The sequence below is a fragment of the Procambarus clarkii genome, chromosome 9 (genome assembly GCF_040958095.1).
Source record: "Procambarus clarkii isolate CNS0578487 chromosome 9, FALCON_Pclarkii_2.0, whole genome shotgun sequence".
Taxonomy (NCBI): domain Eukaryota; kingdom Metazoa; phylum Arthropoda; class Malacostraca; order Decapoda; family Cambaridae; genus Procambarus; species Procambarus clarkii.
The window spans coordinates 9274830-9292027 of NC_091158.1; the positions used below are offsets into that span (position 1 = coordinate 9274830).

At 48.8% G+C, this 17198-nt stretch overlaps 2 protein-coding genes across 2 annotated transcripts in view; both read left to right on the top strand.

The window, feature by feature from the left end:
- Positions 1–782: 782 nt before the first annotated feature.
- Positions 783–6599, top strand: LOC123766321 (mucin-2-like). Its single transcript, XM_069321346.1, has 3 exons — positions 783–808; positions 2602–2682; positions 4208–6599. Exons 1-3 carry the CDS (start codon positions 783–785, stop codon positions 6597–6599), a joined length of 2499 nt encoding a protein of 832 aa, XP_069177447.1.
- A 113-nt stretch (positions 6600–6712) lies between these two features.
- LOC138362788 (vacuolar protein-sorting-associated protein 36-like) overlaps positions 6713–17198 on the top strand; it is a 48881-nt gene continuing 38395 nt past the window's right edge. The window contains exons 1-2 of the mRNA XM_069321347.1: positions 6713–6787; positions 7921–8013. Of these exons, the coding sequence (XP_069177448.1) occupies positions 6713–6787; positions 7921–8013 (168 nt within the window). The remainder of the gene's footprint in view (positions 6788–7920; positions 8014–17198) is intronic.

Below are 17198 nucleotides of genomic sequence, written 5' to 3' on the forward strand. Positions count from 1 at the left end.
GAGGCAACATGCTTCATGGGGGAGGCAACATGCTTCATGGGGGAGGCAACATGCTTCATGGGGGAGGCAACATGCTTCATGGGGGAGGCAACATGCTTCATGGGGGAGGCAACATGCTTCATGGGGGAGGTAACATGCTTCATGGGGGAGGCAACATGCTTCATGGGGGAGACAACATGCTTCATGGGGGAGGAAACATGCTTCATGGAGGAGGCAACATGCTTCATGGGGGAGGCAACATGCATCATGGAGGAGGCAACATGCTTCACGTGGGAGGCAACATGCTTCATGGGGGAGGCAACATGCTTCATGGGGGAGGCAACATGCTTCATGGGGGAGGCAACATCTTACATGGGGGAGGCAACATGCGTCATACTGGAGGGGTATATTGTAACACAAAGTTCAAAACAGCCCGAGTGCTTCATGGAGCAAACAATAACATGCAAATTATTTTTAATATAATTTTCCTAAACTTCAAAATAGCTTATAGAACAAGAGGTTGTTTACTGAAAATAATTAACTCAATTTGCAAAAAAATACAGCAATAATGTAAGCATACAATATATATTGTATGTTTAAAAACGATAGATGACATTATTGTATGTACATTACCGTAAAATTATTGAGAAGGTACAAGAGCCAGTGACAATGAGCGCTCACTCAAGGGCAGGACACCAGCAACAGCTGTTATCTGAATCCTAAACACGAGAAAAAAAGGACATGAATGGGGGGTGATTTTTTTCATAGAAGGATGTGTATTTTGATGACGGGGCAAGCAAGCCATGTGGCTAATTGTTGGTGAAGATCGGTCTGTGATGAGTGTGTGTCCTGCGGTATAAAAGGCATGGAGAGACTGTTCTTGGGAAGAGGAGACGTGAAAAGAATGTACTCTGGTAGAAGAGCAGACAGAGGGATAATATTTCCATGGGTATAGGAGGAAATGAGGAGAGAGCGCGCGTACTTGGACAGAAGAGACAGTATCCTAGACGGAGGAAATATGTTTTGAACACGAATGGAAATCTGGGTTATTGTTATTTTTAAAATAGTTTAAGCAGAGGCAAAGTCTTGCACTCCGTAACACACAAGAAGCAAAGGAACCCCAGGAGCTTCAGTTCGTAACATAACTTCACAGATGGATCTTGAATGAAGCTTCCAAGTTTCAAAGAAGAAATAGTGATAGATCCAGAAGCCGACTGTGGAGAGGGGGGTGGGGGGGGGGGGGGGAGTGATGAGACACTGTTGTTGGTCTCCCTGGTGTAATGGACGCGGGGCGGTGCCAGGAGGTCTCACCCCTGGTCTCTCTCAATCTATCTCTTCACTCTCAATTTATCTTTTCACTCTCAGTGTATCTCTTCATTGTCACTCAGTGTATCTCTTCATTGTCACTCAGTGTCTCTTCATTGTCACTCAGTGTATCTCTTTATTGTCACTCAATGTGTCTCTTCATTGTCACTCAGTGTATGTCTTTATTGTCACTCAGTGTATCTCTTTAGTGTCACTCAATGCATCTCTTCATTGTCACTCAGTGTATGTCTTTATTGTCACTCAATGTATCTCTTCACTGCCTTTCCTGACATGCCTCTCAGTGCACCTTTGAATTCCATCTCAGTTTACGCTGCTTGTACACTAGTGTACACTAGTATACACTGTACACTAGTATACGTGTACACTAGTGTACACTAGTGTAGACTAGACTGTAGTGTACACTAGTGTACACTAGTGTAGACTAGTGTACAAGCTGCGTCAAGTGATGGGTTGTAAGGTCACGTGAGCCGCTGTAGGACTATCGCTGCAGTCGACAGAGAACTGTTTGGGAATATACGCTTAACACAAGTCCCAGTGTCGGGGACAAGAATCCTATTTGGCCAAGTACTGACCTTCCACGGGATGCAACCCACAACAGTTCCTTAAATTCCCGGGAACTGATGTATCAGGTGTACAGAAACGGGCTCAAGCGTATCGCCCCTTCCGGGAATCGAACACGGGTCCAATACGTTGTCAGTCGAATGCGCTAACTACTGCATTATACCAATGACATTGTAAATTTTGATATATATATATGTACCTTATGCACACTGTTTTTATTAAGCATTAATTACTATGTGAAAAGCGTTCAGTTTATACTGTTTAACTTAAAATAAGTGAACAATCCTACAAAACTCCCATTTCCCGTCACATACCCTCCTGTCCTTCATTTGTAGATATATTCCCATAATTTCCAAAGCTTATTTTTGCCCACTGCATTAAATTTCGTATACATACTTTTCTTATGTATTATTACAGATGGTATTAATGATTACATATTAGAACCCGGAGGGTTAAACACGTTAGTGTGTGCTTCAAAAGCGTGTGCTTGTTACCACCTTTGTAACTGACTCGCAGCAGACCACCACCACCAACTGGCAACACTGCCCCTGGCAGTATTACCATATCTACCAAGTTGCAGAGTCCACAAGTGCACTATGGTCGTGGAATACCAACACCTCAGTGGAGGCTCGAGTACCAATATCAGCAGGGTTCCCATTATGTATGACCCCCTGTCCTGCGTGACAGTGAATGCCAGCATTATCCTCACTTTAATAAGATTATAAAAATCCTCAGATTAGGCAAAATTGTAATTAATTTTGTCAATAAAGATGTTAATAATAATAATAAGGGCTTCCCAACTTCACCAAATGAATGGTAAGCGAGTGATTGACGTCGACCACTCTCTTATCTCTCTCCCTCTCTCTTCGCTAACACGAAGCTCACGGCCTTCCTTATCCCCCAATACCCCCCCTCCTTATCCACTTCTACCCCTCTCCTTATCCACTTCTACCCCCCTCCTTATCCACTTCTACCCCCCCCCTCTATGCCCACCTCTTACTCTACCCCTCATAATCTGCCTTGAAGAAACTATCTTAGCTTTACTCTTCGATATTAACCCTCTTTACAACCCCCCTCCCCAATCCTTCCGGTCCCCCACCCCTCCCTTCCTCCACCTCTACGCTGAACATCCCTACAGCAAATGGAGGTCCGTTAAGCCTGGGTCCTTATCTTGCGGTCCAGCGTTCTTGGTGGGAAAGGACTCCCTTTACCCACCAGAACCGCCATCACAGAAAGTGATCGGTTTTCACGCAGGGCTATGAGGCCTACCTTGGTGCAGTCCCAGTTGATGCGACCCATCAGAAGCGTTCTGTGTATGATGAAAGTCGTCTTCTCTACTGGGCGTGGAACATTCACTCTACATGACACTAACAAAATGTCCAGTGTACGCTAGACGTTGACACTCCCAAGACGTCAGACGTATGTTAGACGCAGACACTACCAAGACGTATGTCTTGGGAGTGTCTGCGTCCAACTGCACAGAACAATCAGCATAGGCACAATTCAGTTGGTTTGCGATTTTAAAGATGACTGTCAATACCTCTAGTATTATACATCTCATAGTTCCAGTGTTATAGATTTGCTTTACACTGATGGAAGTATAATGTATAGACACTTAACCCACATGTATAATGGACATCTTTCCAAGGGGGATTATTGGCACAACTGAGCCATACACTTTACGGCGTTTAATGTGCCGGATTGATGACTAAGAGTTAAAATGAGTAAATAGAAAAACTAGAGAGATACTGGAAAGATACGAGACATATTAAGATGAACAGAAAGAAGCTTTCTGGAGAAAGCCTTCCAGGTAGACTAGCTGACCACATAAGACGCCTCACCACTGAACCAACAACCCAGCCACCACACCAAGACAATACATATAAACACAATATTGTCTATGGAAGTTATATCCTCTGTAAATTAAACAGTCCAGAAACTGTTTTATAAAATAAACAAAGATAATTAAAGACAAACAAAGGGAATAACCTGATGTGTATGTGGTGGGAGGGGGGGAGGGGGGAGGTGTGGGGGGGACTGGAGAGGAGAATGGTCACACACGGACGAAACATATGGGAAAAAAATCCCATGAAAGATTGAAATTAATAAACAAAATAAACCAGGTAATCTGCAAATAGGACAAACAATCCCCCCTTGCACAGTACCACAATAAAAATAAAAGGGTGGGGGGGTGGGGGGGGGAGACTGTAACAGGACATGTTATTAAACACCACAACACAACTCAAACAAGTAGCCAACCCTGCCATTAGATAGTCAGCAAGAGCCATCACTCTCACCAGCGGGGCTTCTCCCACACATTGATCCACAAACTGTTATGAAGTCTCCTGCATAATTACTGGCCGTCGTCTGAGTGCGGTCATTACTGGTCGTCAGGGACGGAGACGAATCATCCAGCCTCGACTACCACCCCACGCCACCCACCGACTACCACCCCACGCCACCCACCGACTACCTCCCCACGCCACCCACCGACTACCTCCCCACCCCACCCACCGACTACCTCCCCACGCCACCCACCGACTACCTCCCCACGCCACCCACCGACTACCTCCCCACGCCACCCACCGACTACCTCCCCACGCCACCCACCGACTACCTCCCCACGCAACCCACCGACTACCTCCCCACGCCACCCACCGACTACCTCCCCACGCCACCCACCGACTACCTCCCCACGCCACCCACCGACTACCTCCCCACGCCACCCACCGACTACCTCCCCACGCAACCCACCGACTACCTCCCCACGCCGGCCTCGACTACCTCCCCACGCCACCCACCGACTACCTCCCCACGCCACCCACCGACTACCTCCCCACGCCACCCACCGACTACCTCCCCACGCAACCCACCGACTACCTCCCCACGCCGGCCTCGACTACCTCCCCACGTCACCCACCGACTACCTCCCCACGCCACCCACCGACTACCTCCCAACGCCACCCACCGACTACCTCCCCACGCCACCCACCGACTACCTCCCCACGCCACCCACCGACTACCTCCCCACGCCATCCACCGACTACCTCCCCACGCCACCCACCGACTACCTCCCCACGCCGGCCTCGACTACCTCCCCACGCCAGCCACCGACTACCTCCCCACGCCACCCACCGACTACCTCCCCACGCCACCCACCGACTACCTCCCCACGCCGGCCTCGACTACCTCCCCACGCCACCCACCGGCTACCTCCCCACGCCACCCACCGACTACCTCCCCACGCCACCCACCGACTACCTCCCCACGCCACCCACCGACTACCTCCCCACGCCACCCACCGACTACCTCCCCACGCCACCCACCGACTACCTCCCCACGCCACCCACCGACTACCTCCCCACGCCACCCACCGACTACCTCCCCACGGCACCCACCGACTACCTCCCCACGCCACCCACCGACTACCTCCCCACGCCACCCACCGACTACCTCCCCACGCCACCCACCGACTACCTCCCCACGCCACCCACCGACTACCTCCCCACGCCACCCACCGACTACCTCCCCACGCCACCCACCGACTACCTCCCCACGCCACCCACCGACTACCTCCCCACGCCACCCACCGACTACCTCCCCACGCCACCCACCGACTACCTCCCCACGCCACCCACCGACTACCTCCCCACGCCACTCACCGACTACCTCCCCACGCCACCCACCAACTACCTCCCCACGCCACCCACCGACTACCTCCCCACGCCACCCACCGACTACCTCCCCACGCAACCCACCGACTACCACCCCACGCCACCCACCGACTACCTCCCCACGCCACCCACCGACTACCTCCCCACGCCACCCACCGACTACCTCCCCACGCCACCCACCGACTATCTCCCCACGCCACTCACCGACTACCTCCCCACGCCACCCACCGACTACCTCCCCACGCCACCCACCGACTACCTCCCCACGCCGGCCTCGACTACCTCCCCACGCCACCCACCGACTACCTCCCCACGCCACCCACCGACTACCTCCCCACGCCACCCACCGACTACCTCCCCACGCCACCCACCGACTACCTCCCCACGCCACCCACCGACTACCTCCCCACGCCACCCACCGACTACCTCCCCACGCAACCCACCGACTACCTCCCCACGCCACCCACCGACTACCTCCCCACGCAACCCACCGACTACCTCCCCACGCCACCCACCGACTACCTCCCCACGCCACCCACCGACTACCACCCCACGCCACCCACCGACTACCTCCCCACGCCACCCACCGACTACCACCCCACGCCACCCACCGACTACCTCCCCACGCAACCCACCGACTACCTCCCCACGCCACCCACCGACTACCTCCCCACGCCACCCACCGACTACCTCCCCACGCCACCCACCGACTACCTCCCCACGCAACCCACCGACTACCTCCCCACGCCACCCACCGACTACCTCCCCACGCAACCCACCGACTACCTCCCCACGCAACCCACCGACTACCTCCCCACGCCACCCACCGACTACCTCCCCACGCCACCCACCGACTACCTCCCCACGCAACCCACCGACTACCTCCCCACGCCACCCACCGACTACCTCCCCACGCCACCCACCGACTACCTCCCCACGCTACCCACCGACTACCTCCCCACGCCACCCACCGACTACCTCCCCACGCCACCCACCGACTACCTCTCCACGCCAGGCACTGGGCTCCGCAAACAATTTGCACTCTTTAACCACAGTTAGAATTTACCAGACATAATTAACCCCCACTATACTATAGAGGGTAACAGAGATTACTATGGGATGGAAAAGACGAGGAGTGGGAGTGGAAGAGATGGGGAGTGTGAACGGAAGAGATGGGGAGTGTGAGTGGAAGAGATGGGGAGTGTGAGTGGAAGAGATGGGGAGTGTGGGTGGAAGAGATGGGGAGTGTGAGTGGAAGAGATGGGGAGTGTGAGTGGAAGAGATGGGGAGTGTGAGTGGAAGAGATGGGGAGTGTGAGTGGAAGAGATGGGGAGTGTGAGTGGAAGAGATGGGGAGTGTGAGTGGAAGAGATGGGGAGTGTGAGTGGAAGAGATGGGGAGTGTGGGTGGAAGAGATGGGGAGTGTGAGTGGAAGAGATGGGGAGTGTGAGTGGAAGAGATGGGGAGTGTGAGTGGAAGAGATGGGGAGTGTGAGTGGAAGAGATGGGGAGTGTGAGTGGAAGAGATGGGGAGTGTGAGTGGAAGAGATGGGGAGTGTGAGTGGAAGAGATGGGGAGTGTGGATGGAAGAGATGGGGAGTGTGAGTGGAAGAGATGGGGAGTGTGAGTGGAAGAGATGGGGAGTGTGAGTGGAAGAGATGGGGAGTGTGAGTGGAAGAGATGGGGAGCGTGGGTGGAAGAGTAGGGTGGGAGCAGATGGAATAGCAAGGTTGGGAGTCCAAAACAAGTCATATTAGAGTAGATAGTACATTGGCAGTATCAACATTTCAGTGAAGCACATCAGAGCTCAGTATGTGAGGTTGACAGCATGACAGAGGAGGCGAGGTAGACAGTGTAGTGAAGGAGTGACATCCGTGATAATATTAGTAATGGCTGGGTATAAACGTGAGTGAACGCTTGCTAATGACCCTCACCTGCAGCACTGTCCTCACCCCCACTACTACGCTCCCACCTTTTATCTTACTGTTCCTCCCCACCTCCACCCCACACTAACTTACACAGTACCAACGCCGACTCTCTTTCTCTCTCTGGTGTTTCCATATGCTATTGGTGCGCTAGTGCACATATGTTCCAGGGTTGCTCTAGTGTGCATGTGTTCAAAAGATGGTCAACTCACTAAAGCGAACTTGGAACATATTTACACTTGAACAACATTGGAAGAAAGAAGAACCAGAGGAGACCTGTTCACAAGACACACAAAAAGCAAGTTAGGAATGAAGATGATATAATTACAAATTGGTAGCAAATATGAGTGACAGAAAGAAGTGCTTCTTCAGAATATGACCAGCGAACAATAATAATGGGAGAGATGTTGAGAAAACATTTGGAACTAACTCCATCTACAGTTTCAAACATGTGTAGAGAACAAATGGGTCGGATATCGGTGCACCAGACAACCGACTGCAGCAAAGTGAGGCCCAAGAGCTAGAGCTCAGTCTTTACAAACAGAAACAGGTAAGTTTAAATGGGTACGAACAGACATATAGGCAAACACGCATACGAGAGGCAATAGAGGCGTGAGGGATCAATACACCCCGAACACACCTTCAGGTCATCATCTGGATCATTACATCATATAATTTACAGACATGTATAGTCCTCGGTGAATTTCATTATATGTTCATAGTCACGAATCAAATCCAATTAAAGGAATAATTTTCGCATATTGATTCAACATTGTTAATCTAGATTTGTGATCAGATGTGTGGAGTTTAAACTCTTGAACCTGAAGCCACCAACAACAGCACCGTGGCTCTGAATCAATACACTATGGACGTACTTCTTCATGACTCCCGTTATATTGACGTGTATATAAGCGGCTTAAGAGTGTATTGACCTCTCCACAACGTGAAGTTTGGCAGCTCTCACAACCGGCTTGGGTCAACACTGGCACCCCTCCGATAATTCTCACAGACCTCCTATCTTATAAGAATGTACACAGGCGAGTGCACACTCACTCACTCACAGTACCACATATGATGTTACTATACAAACTCAAGAGGCACTCAGCGGAAAGCACTAATGGGCATGGAGTTACCTAAAGGACAGGAGTCAGAGAATGACAGTGAAAAGGCGAGAAGTCGGGCTGGCATATAGTATCAAGCAGGGCACCAAAAGGATGTCATGTCTACACACAATGCGAAACTAACAATAAGGGTTGAGGATTGTAGGATTCTCCAAGATGACTTTAACAAGTTGTAGAGCTGGTCCAAGAAATGGATGCTAGAGTTCAACACCAGCAAATGTAAGGTGATGGAAATGGGCTCAGGAGTCAAGAGAACAATACACGATGAAAGGAAACTACCTACCTATAAATACTAGAGAAAAATACCTGAAAGCGGACATAACATCAAATCTAACGCCAGAGACTCAAATAAATAGAATAACTTCAGCTGCATGCTCTACGCTAGCAAAAGTCAGAACATTTTTCAGAAATTTAAATAAGAAGGCTTTTAGATCCCTGTGTACGGCCTATGTGAGTATGCCGCCCCATCGTAGAGCTCCCATTTAAAAACACATAAGGAAGCCCGAAAGGTGCAGAAGTTTGCAACAAGACTCATCCCAGAGATGCGAGAGATGAGGCATGAAGAGAGACTGAAGGAACTAAACCTGACAATGCTAGAAAGGAGGGAGAGGACATAATACCGACATATAAAATATTTGGAGGAATTCACGGGGTGGAAAAAGAGGAAATGTTTACCATGAATACCAATAGAAATAGGGGGCACTGATGAAGCTTGAGACTCAGATGTGTCATAGAGAGGTTATAAACTTTTCTTTTGACATAAGTGTAGTGAGTAAATGGAATGACTTAAAGGAGCAGTTTAAAAGAGGCAAACTCATTTCACAGCTTTAAAAGCAGGCATGATAGATAAATTGGTCAGGAGTCATTGCATTAAACAACCAGCGGCTAGAAAATCGGGGTCCAATAGCTAGAGCTCGATCTTTCAGGCACAAATAGGTAAGTACACATACACATATGCCCTCGCAGCAGAGCGGACAGCGTTCTGGGGTCGTATACCTAAAGGCCGGGGTTCGATTTCTGGTCGCGGTAGAAACAAATAAGTTGAGCTTTTTTAGCATGATGCCTCTGTTCACCTAGTAGTAAATAAGTACCTGGGAGATAGACTGCTGCTAATGGCTGCATCCTGAGTGTGTGTGTGTGTGTGTGTGTGTGTGTGTGTGTGTGTGTGTGTGTGTGTGTGTGTGTGTGTGTGTGTGTGTGTGTGTGTGTGTGTGTGTGTATGTGTGTGTATGTGTGTGTGTGTATGTGTGTGTGTATGTGTGTGTGTGTGTGTGTGTGTGTGTGTGTGTGTGTGTGTGTGTGTGTGTGTGTGTGTGTGTGTGTGTGTGTGTGTGTGTGAGTGTGTGTGTGTGTGTGTGTGTGTGTGTGTGTGTGTGTGTGTGTGTGTGTGTGTGTGTGTGTGTGTGTGTGTGTGTGTGTGTGTGTGTGTGTGTGTGTGTGTGTGAGTTTGTGTGTTTGTGTGTGTGTGTGTGTGTGTGTGTGTACTCACCTAGTTGTGTTTGCGGGGGTTGAGCTCTGGCTCTTTGGTCCCGCCTCTCAACTGTCAATCAACTGGTGTACAGATTCCTGAGCCTATTGGGCTCTGTCATATCTACATTTGAAACTGTGTATGGAGTCAGCCTCCACCACATCACTTCCTAGTGCATTCCATTTACTAACTACTCTGACACTGAAAAAGTTCTTTCTAATGTCTCTGTGGCTCATTTGGATACTCAGCTTCCACCTGTGTCCCCTTGTTCGCGTCCTGCCAGTGTTGAATAGTTCATCCTTGTTTACTCGGTCGATTCCCCTGAGGATTTTGTAGGTTGTGATCATATCCACCTTTACTCTTCTGTCTTCCAGTGTCGTAAGGTGCATTTCCCGCAGCCTTTCCTCATAACTCATGCCTCTTAGTTCTGGGACTAGTCTAGTAGCATACCTTTGGACTTTTTCCAGCTTCGTCTTGTGCTTGACAAGGTACGGGCTCCATGCTGGGGCCGCATACTCCAGGATTGGTCTTACATATGTGGTGTACAAGATTCTGAATGATTCCTTACACAGGTTCCTGAACGCTGTTCTGATGTTAGCCAGCCTCGCATATGCCGCAGACGTTATTCTCTTTATGTGGGCTTCAGGAGACAGGTTTGGTGTGATATCAACTCCTAGATCTTTCTCTCTGTCTGTTTCATTAAGTACTTCATCTCCTATTCTGTATCCTGTGTCTGGCCTCCTGTTTCCACTGCCTAGTTTCATTACTTTGCATTTACTCGGGTTGAACTTCAACAGCCATTTGTTGGACCATTCACTCAGTCTGTCTAGGTCATCTTGTAGCCTCCTACTATCATCCTCTGTTTCAATCCTCCTCATAATTTTTGCATTTTTTGCATTTTTATTTTTGCAATTTTTGCAAATGCATTTTTGCATTTGTGTACTCACCTATTTGTGCTTGCGGAGGTTGAGCTTTGGCTCTTTGGTCCCGCCTCTCAACTGTCAATCAACTGGTGTACAGATTCCTGAGCCTACTGGGCTCTATCAAATCTACATTTAAAACTGTGTATGGAGTCAGCCTCCACAACATCACTGCCTAATGCATTCCATCCGTTAACTACTCTGACACTGAAAAAGTTCCTTCTAACGTCTCTGTGGCTCATGTGGGTACTCGGTTTCCACCTGTGTCCCCTTGTTCGCGTCCCACCAGTGTTGAATAGTTTATCCTTGTTTACCCGGTCGATTCCTCTGAGGATTTTGTAGGTTGTGATCATGTCTCCCCTTACTCTTCTGTCTTCCAGTGTCGTATGTGTGTGTGTGCATGCGTGTGTGTGTGTGTGTGTGTGTGTGTGTGTGCATGTGTGTGTGTGTGTGTGTGTGTGTGTGTGTGTGTGTGTGTGTGTGTGTGTGTGTGTGTGTGTGTGTGTGTGTGTGTGTGTGTGAACAAAAAAAAAAAAAAAAACGTTGATTGATTAACAGTTAAGAGGCGGGCCGAAAGAGCAGAGCTTTACCCCCGCAAGCACAACTAGGTGAATACACACACACACACACACACACACACACACACACACACACACACACACACACACACACACACACACACACACACACACATACACACACACACACACCTATCTGCATTCACGCTTTTGCATGGCAGCCCCAACCCGTCCTCGACTCAAGTCCATTCCATACAGCGGTCGACCCCACAGACGCATTCATAAATCTTTACATGCTGTTCATTCAAAACAGGAATTTTCTCAAATATAAATCAATATTATAATAGCATATTTTGCATATACAGGCATAAGTTAGGTTAAGTTAGGTGCTTAGGTTCTGTTGGCTGTTATTTGTATTTGTAGTACGCGGGTGAAGCATTTACAGCGTTGTGGTTCGAACAAAAGTCGTCAGTGAAGCACTTGTTCCGGATGTGTTCGAACGTCATCAGTTGTGAGTCGTGTGTAAACCGTTTTTCATTCATAAACAGCTGGGGTTTGGCGGGTGCATGGAATCACTTTTGGATCTTTGTTTGGAGGACGAACTGGGCGGCCCAAAGGGATTATGCCAACCATCCTCAGAGGTGCTCAAGAAGTTGACATGAAATACAGGATACAAATAAACGGTTTATCACCGCTAACTTATTCTTATAATAACAATTCAATTTATTCTGTCTGTAACATCAAGAAAAAGCTGGAAATATTATAACCGACATATTAAAAACGGGAACAAATGAAAACTAAATTGTGGTTAACTGAATTTATTTGAAAACTTTTCTTAACCGTAAATTTTCTCCTCCCACACCTTTACTAATGTCTAAAAATATGCAATACATTAGACTACCATTTTGTGGTCATTAAAGCTACGTCATTAGAAAGCAATTATAAAATTGTTAGTTTAATTACCCAAAATTTTAATATATCCCTGGGAATTTTTATTCCAATTAGCATACAGTTCTGTAATGAAGATTCCATTAGTATGCAGAACGTCCTCCGTCTCTATCTTGTCTGATGTCTGCCATTCTATTGTACAACTGTAATAGGTTTGTCATGCACGACTTTCCTTCTGGGAACCCTCCCTGGTACTGTGTTGTTTTGTTAACTTTCTCTAAGAGTTCTATTGTTCTCCTGTTATCCCCTGTAACATTTTGCATGACATACTTGAAGCAACAATAATCTGAAGTTGAAGTTTCTAAATGTTCTCTCTCATATTTTTATGCTGGAGGATACAGAATTACAGCTGCGCCTTCTCGTAGACTTAAAAGCTCTTCCAACCCACGTCTCATCTTAAGCCTTAACTTACTTGTTTTCATTGGAACATTGATTGATAAAGATTAAGCCACCTCAGAGGAGGCACGGGCATGAATAGCCCGTAAGTGGAGCCTGTTTGAAGCCATTACCAGTACCAGTAGCTGGTACTGTAGATCTGTGGATGAATAGGGTCTGGGAAGTGGGACCGTCGGAAGTATAGTCTCGAGAGGAAGCTTCGTCGCAAAGAGTAGAGCCAGAGCTCAACCCACCAAGGGCGAGGATATTTGGAGAGATAGCAGAATCAATCACAAAGCACTAGGGGGGAAGGGTCTCAAGAGGGCCGAGCAGCAGCCATAAGTCCTTGTTTGATATTTAATTACAGTATCACTATCTCAGGGGGCCCTCAGCGCTCTATTGTTTTCTGTTCTTCGGTTTCTTGTTTTCGCTTCGTGTGTGTACCTGGGTGTCCACAGGCGACAGTGTAGGATGTCGTGGGAGATCCTTCAAGATATTCCCCGGTAAGTTTTTTTTTTTATTTTTATTTTTACATGCAAGCATGCAAGATAAAGACAATAAATACAATAAAATATCAGAGAAAACAAAAACAAAATACAGAAGCTACCGGCCAGAAGGACCGACAGCACAGGACAATAATTAGCAAAAATGGAGGAACAGCAAACATCAAGACAAATTATAGAACAAAAACAATAACAAACAAGCACATAATGTAAGCAAATAAACAAAACAAACAAACACCGGCCAGAAGGACCGACAACAAAACACATCAAAATTTAGAAAATGAAACATAACACAAGACAATGCACACACAAACAAATCATAAATATAAACAAAGGGAAAATTAAAAAGAAAACACAATTCAACATGGTAATACAAGGTAATACATGAAGAGAATACACACTCTGCAAAACACCAGCCAATCAGCGGACATACTTGCCCGGGAACAAAGCCCGGGGGAAACGCACATTGAACGCCTCCCAACGTAACCACCCCCATGGGTCTCGTACACCCACCGGGGACGCCATGTCATCCGGAACCCTAGCTACAAACACTAGCAAGCAGGGGACCCAAATGGTATCACTCCTGACGCGATTAACTGCCACAATCCCCCACATCAAGGGAACACCCCCACCATGAAATTTCCCCGGCTCGTCATTCAGCAGTAACTCAGCAATCTCCGACCAGTGACTCGGTGGCATCACCGACGCCGGCAACACGTCCCCCAGGTCCCCAACACACACCCTCACAAGAGGGGGCTGGACATAGGACACCACCACCGGGGCACCAGAGGCCACGGGCACACCACCAGACAACTGCAAGGAACCAGGGCGGCGCGCATCCTTCCGTAATGTCACAACCAAGCCACGCCCAGCATCAGCAACCACACCATCCCTGGGAGCGGGAGCCACCACCTCCCACTGCGGAGAGTCCCCAGGCAGAGAAGGAACGGAAGGCACCCCCGAGACCTGGGCACCAGCATCAGCAGGCACATGAACCTCTGCCACCACCAACCGTGGAGACAGCGACACATCCGGTTCCACACCGTCAACTCCCAAGGACCCACAGTCACCGAATTCCCCAACATCGGCCCAGGCAGACGACGAACGCCTGGAACGCTTGGGCTCCGGCCAGAGATCGTCAGAGCCGGAAGCGGACCCAAAAACACGGGTCCCACCAGCTGGACGAACCGACGCCCGGCGCAGAACGGCAGCAGCCTCCACCACAGGGGGAACTGGCCCACACACAGCAGGAGGCTCCGCAGCCACCCCAGCACCCAGCACATCCGGGACCCGAGGCGAGAACACAGGGCCAGGCGCAGCAGCCGAAGACGAGGGAGAAGATGGCGGCGCGTCACAATGATCACTAGGAAGGCCTTCAGGAGCAGCGGAGACAGTGACAGGAGCACGCAGACCATCCGACGGCACTGCAAGACACGGAGGACGGCACTGCAAGACACGGAGGAGAGTCTGTAACAACCGGAGGAACGTCCGGCGACGTAGGGGGAGCTGCATCCGCTAACTGAACGCTCACCTCTTCATCCCCGGAGACCTCCTCCAGAGGGAGCGGTGGGAAATCTTCCCGGAACAAGTTGACTGGAACAACCGGATCCGCAGTGCATCCGGCAGCCTGATGCCCCAACATGTCACACCGGAAACAAGTACGGGGTTGCCGGGCATAATACACCCGCACGTAGTACCCTAAAAGTCGGACAGAGGATGGAATGTCCGACCTCAGGCGCATCCCGAGGGTACGAATGTTCGTCTTCAACCACGTATATTTTCCAGAAGACAGCTTGTGCATCCTCACACTGACGACGGAGCCAAATCTCTGGAAGAAACGCCGGAGAAGGGACTCAGGGAATTCCATGGGGGCCCCATGGACGCTCACATACGTCACGGAACCACTCCGATCAGATATGGCCACAGAACCAGTGCCATCCAACAACTTCAAGGTACGGCCCTCGTACCGCCGGAGAAATCCACGGTACGCCTCCTCACCCACAAACTTGATGATCACCCGGCGAGCAGTCACCAGCTCAACCCCGTAGACCTCCTCGACCGGGACATGTAGCACGTCACACATGACCTGCTCAATGAGAGGATACCCTGCACGGCAGGTAAACTCCAAACCCACGGAGTTTACCCTCTCAACAGCGGAAAGATGGCCGCTCATCGTAAAAGCGCCACGTCAACACCCACCCCCGGTAAGTCGATCATGATCGTCTGGCCATTTCTGAAAGCGGTGTGTCGACCTGTGGTTGTGTCCAAAATGTCAGGTGCCTCATGACCCTCAAGCGTTTATGACGTACGTATCTGATGAGACGTCGGGTACGTCTCGTACCCGACGAGACGTTCCTATTAGATTCTTAAGGACACGCGCACACACACATCCCCAGGAAGGAGCCCGTAGTAGCTGTCTAACTCCCAGGTACTGCTAGGTACAACCCGTTCTCGCAAATTTAATAAGTCAATATTGACTTATTAGTTGCGTGCATAGGTGACATACTAAACATAATAGTTTCCCTTGAAAAGCTTCATAGAAAACACCGACCTCACCTAACCTACTTAGTATGTTAAAATAAGCATCTTATAGCTTCGTAATTACAATTGTTACTTAACCTATTATTGGTATAGGTTAGGTAATAATTGTAATTACGAAGCAATAAGATGCTTATCTTAACATACTTAGTAGGTTAGGTAAGGTCGGTGTTTTCTATGAAGCTTTTCAAGGGAAACTATTATGTTAAGTATGTCACCTATGCACATATTTAATAAGTCAATATTGACTTATTAAATTTGCGAGAACGGGTTGCTAGGTAACAGGGGCATCAGGGTGAAAGAGACTTTGCTCCTTTGTTTCTGCCTGGTCTGGGAATCGAACCCAGGCCACAGAATTACGAATCCTGCGAGCTATCTACACAGCCACCGGCGCCCTATATGTGTGTGTGTGTGTGTGTGTGTGTGTGTGTGTATGCGTGTCTGTCTGTGTGTGGGCGCGCGTGCGTGCGGGCAGGCATGGGTGCATGTGCGTGCGCACGTATGCAAAGAGTTAACAGGAATGCAATAACAGTTCAAGTTACTATTACTTCGCTAGTCCGGAATTTATTGATGATGAAATAAATTCAATTTATGGGATTACCTCTAAGCTCCAAATTCTTTAAACTGTTCACCGATAAAGCGAAGAAACTGAGATAACTAAACATTTGGGTATACTGGTACAAGGGAGGCACAGTCATGTCTATGCCAGTGTTACATAATACAACCTTCCAAAAGTCCTCTTTGTCAAGAATACTTAACATAAATGTTGCCTTCAATAACACTTGGCAACACAAATTTTCTCCTGAGTCATAAGTACTCACCTAGTTGCGCTTGATGGGGTTGAGCTTCAGCTCTTTGGTCCTTTCTCTCAACCGTCAATAAACTGGTGTTCAGGTTCCTGAGCCTATTGGGCTCTATCACATCTACATTTGAACCTGTGTATGGAGTCAGCCTCCACCACATCATTGCCTAATGCATTCAACTTGTTAACTTCCCTGACACTGAAAAAAAATCTTTCTAATGTCTTTGTCTCATTTTAGTACTAAGTTTCCACCGGTGTCCCCTTGTTCGTGCTCCACCCATGCTAAATTGTTTGTCTTTATCCACCTTATCCTCTGAGAATTTTGTAGGTGGTGATCATGGCCACCCTAACTCTTCTGGCCTCCAGGGACGTGAGGTTTAGTTCCTGTAGTGTTTCCTCGTAATTCACACCTCTTAGCTCTGGGATTAGTCTGGTGGCATACCTCTGAATCTTCTCAAACTCTGTCCTCTGATTGACTAGATACAAACTCCAAGCAGGAGCTGCATACTCCAGGATTGGTCTGACATATGTGGTATACAAGG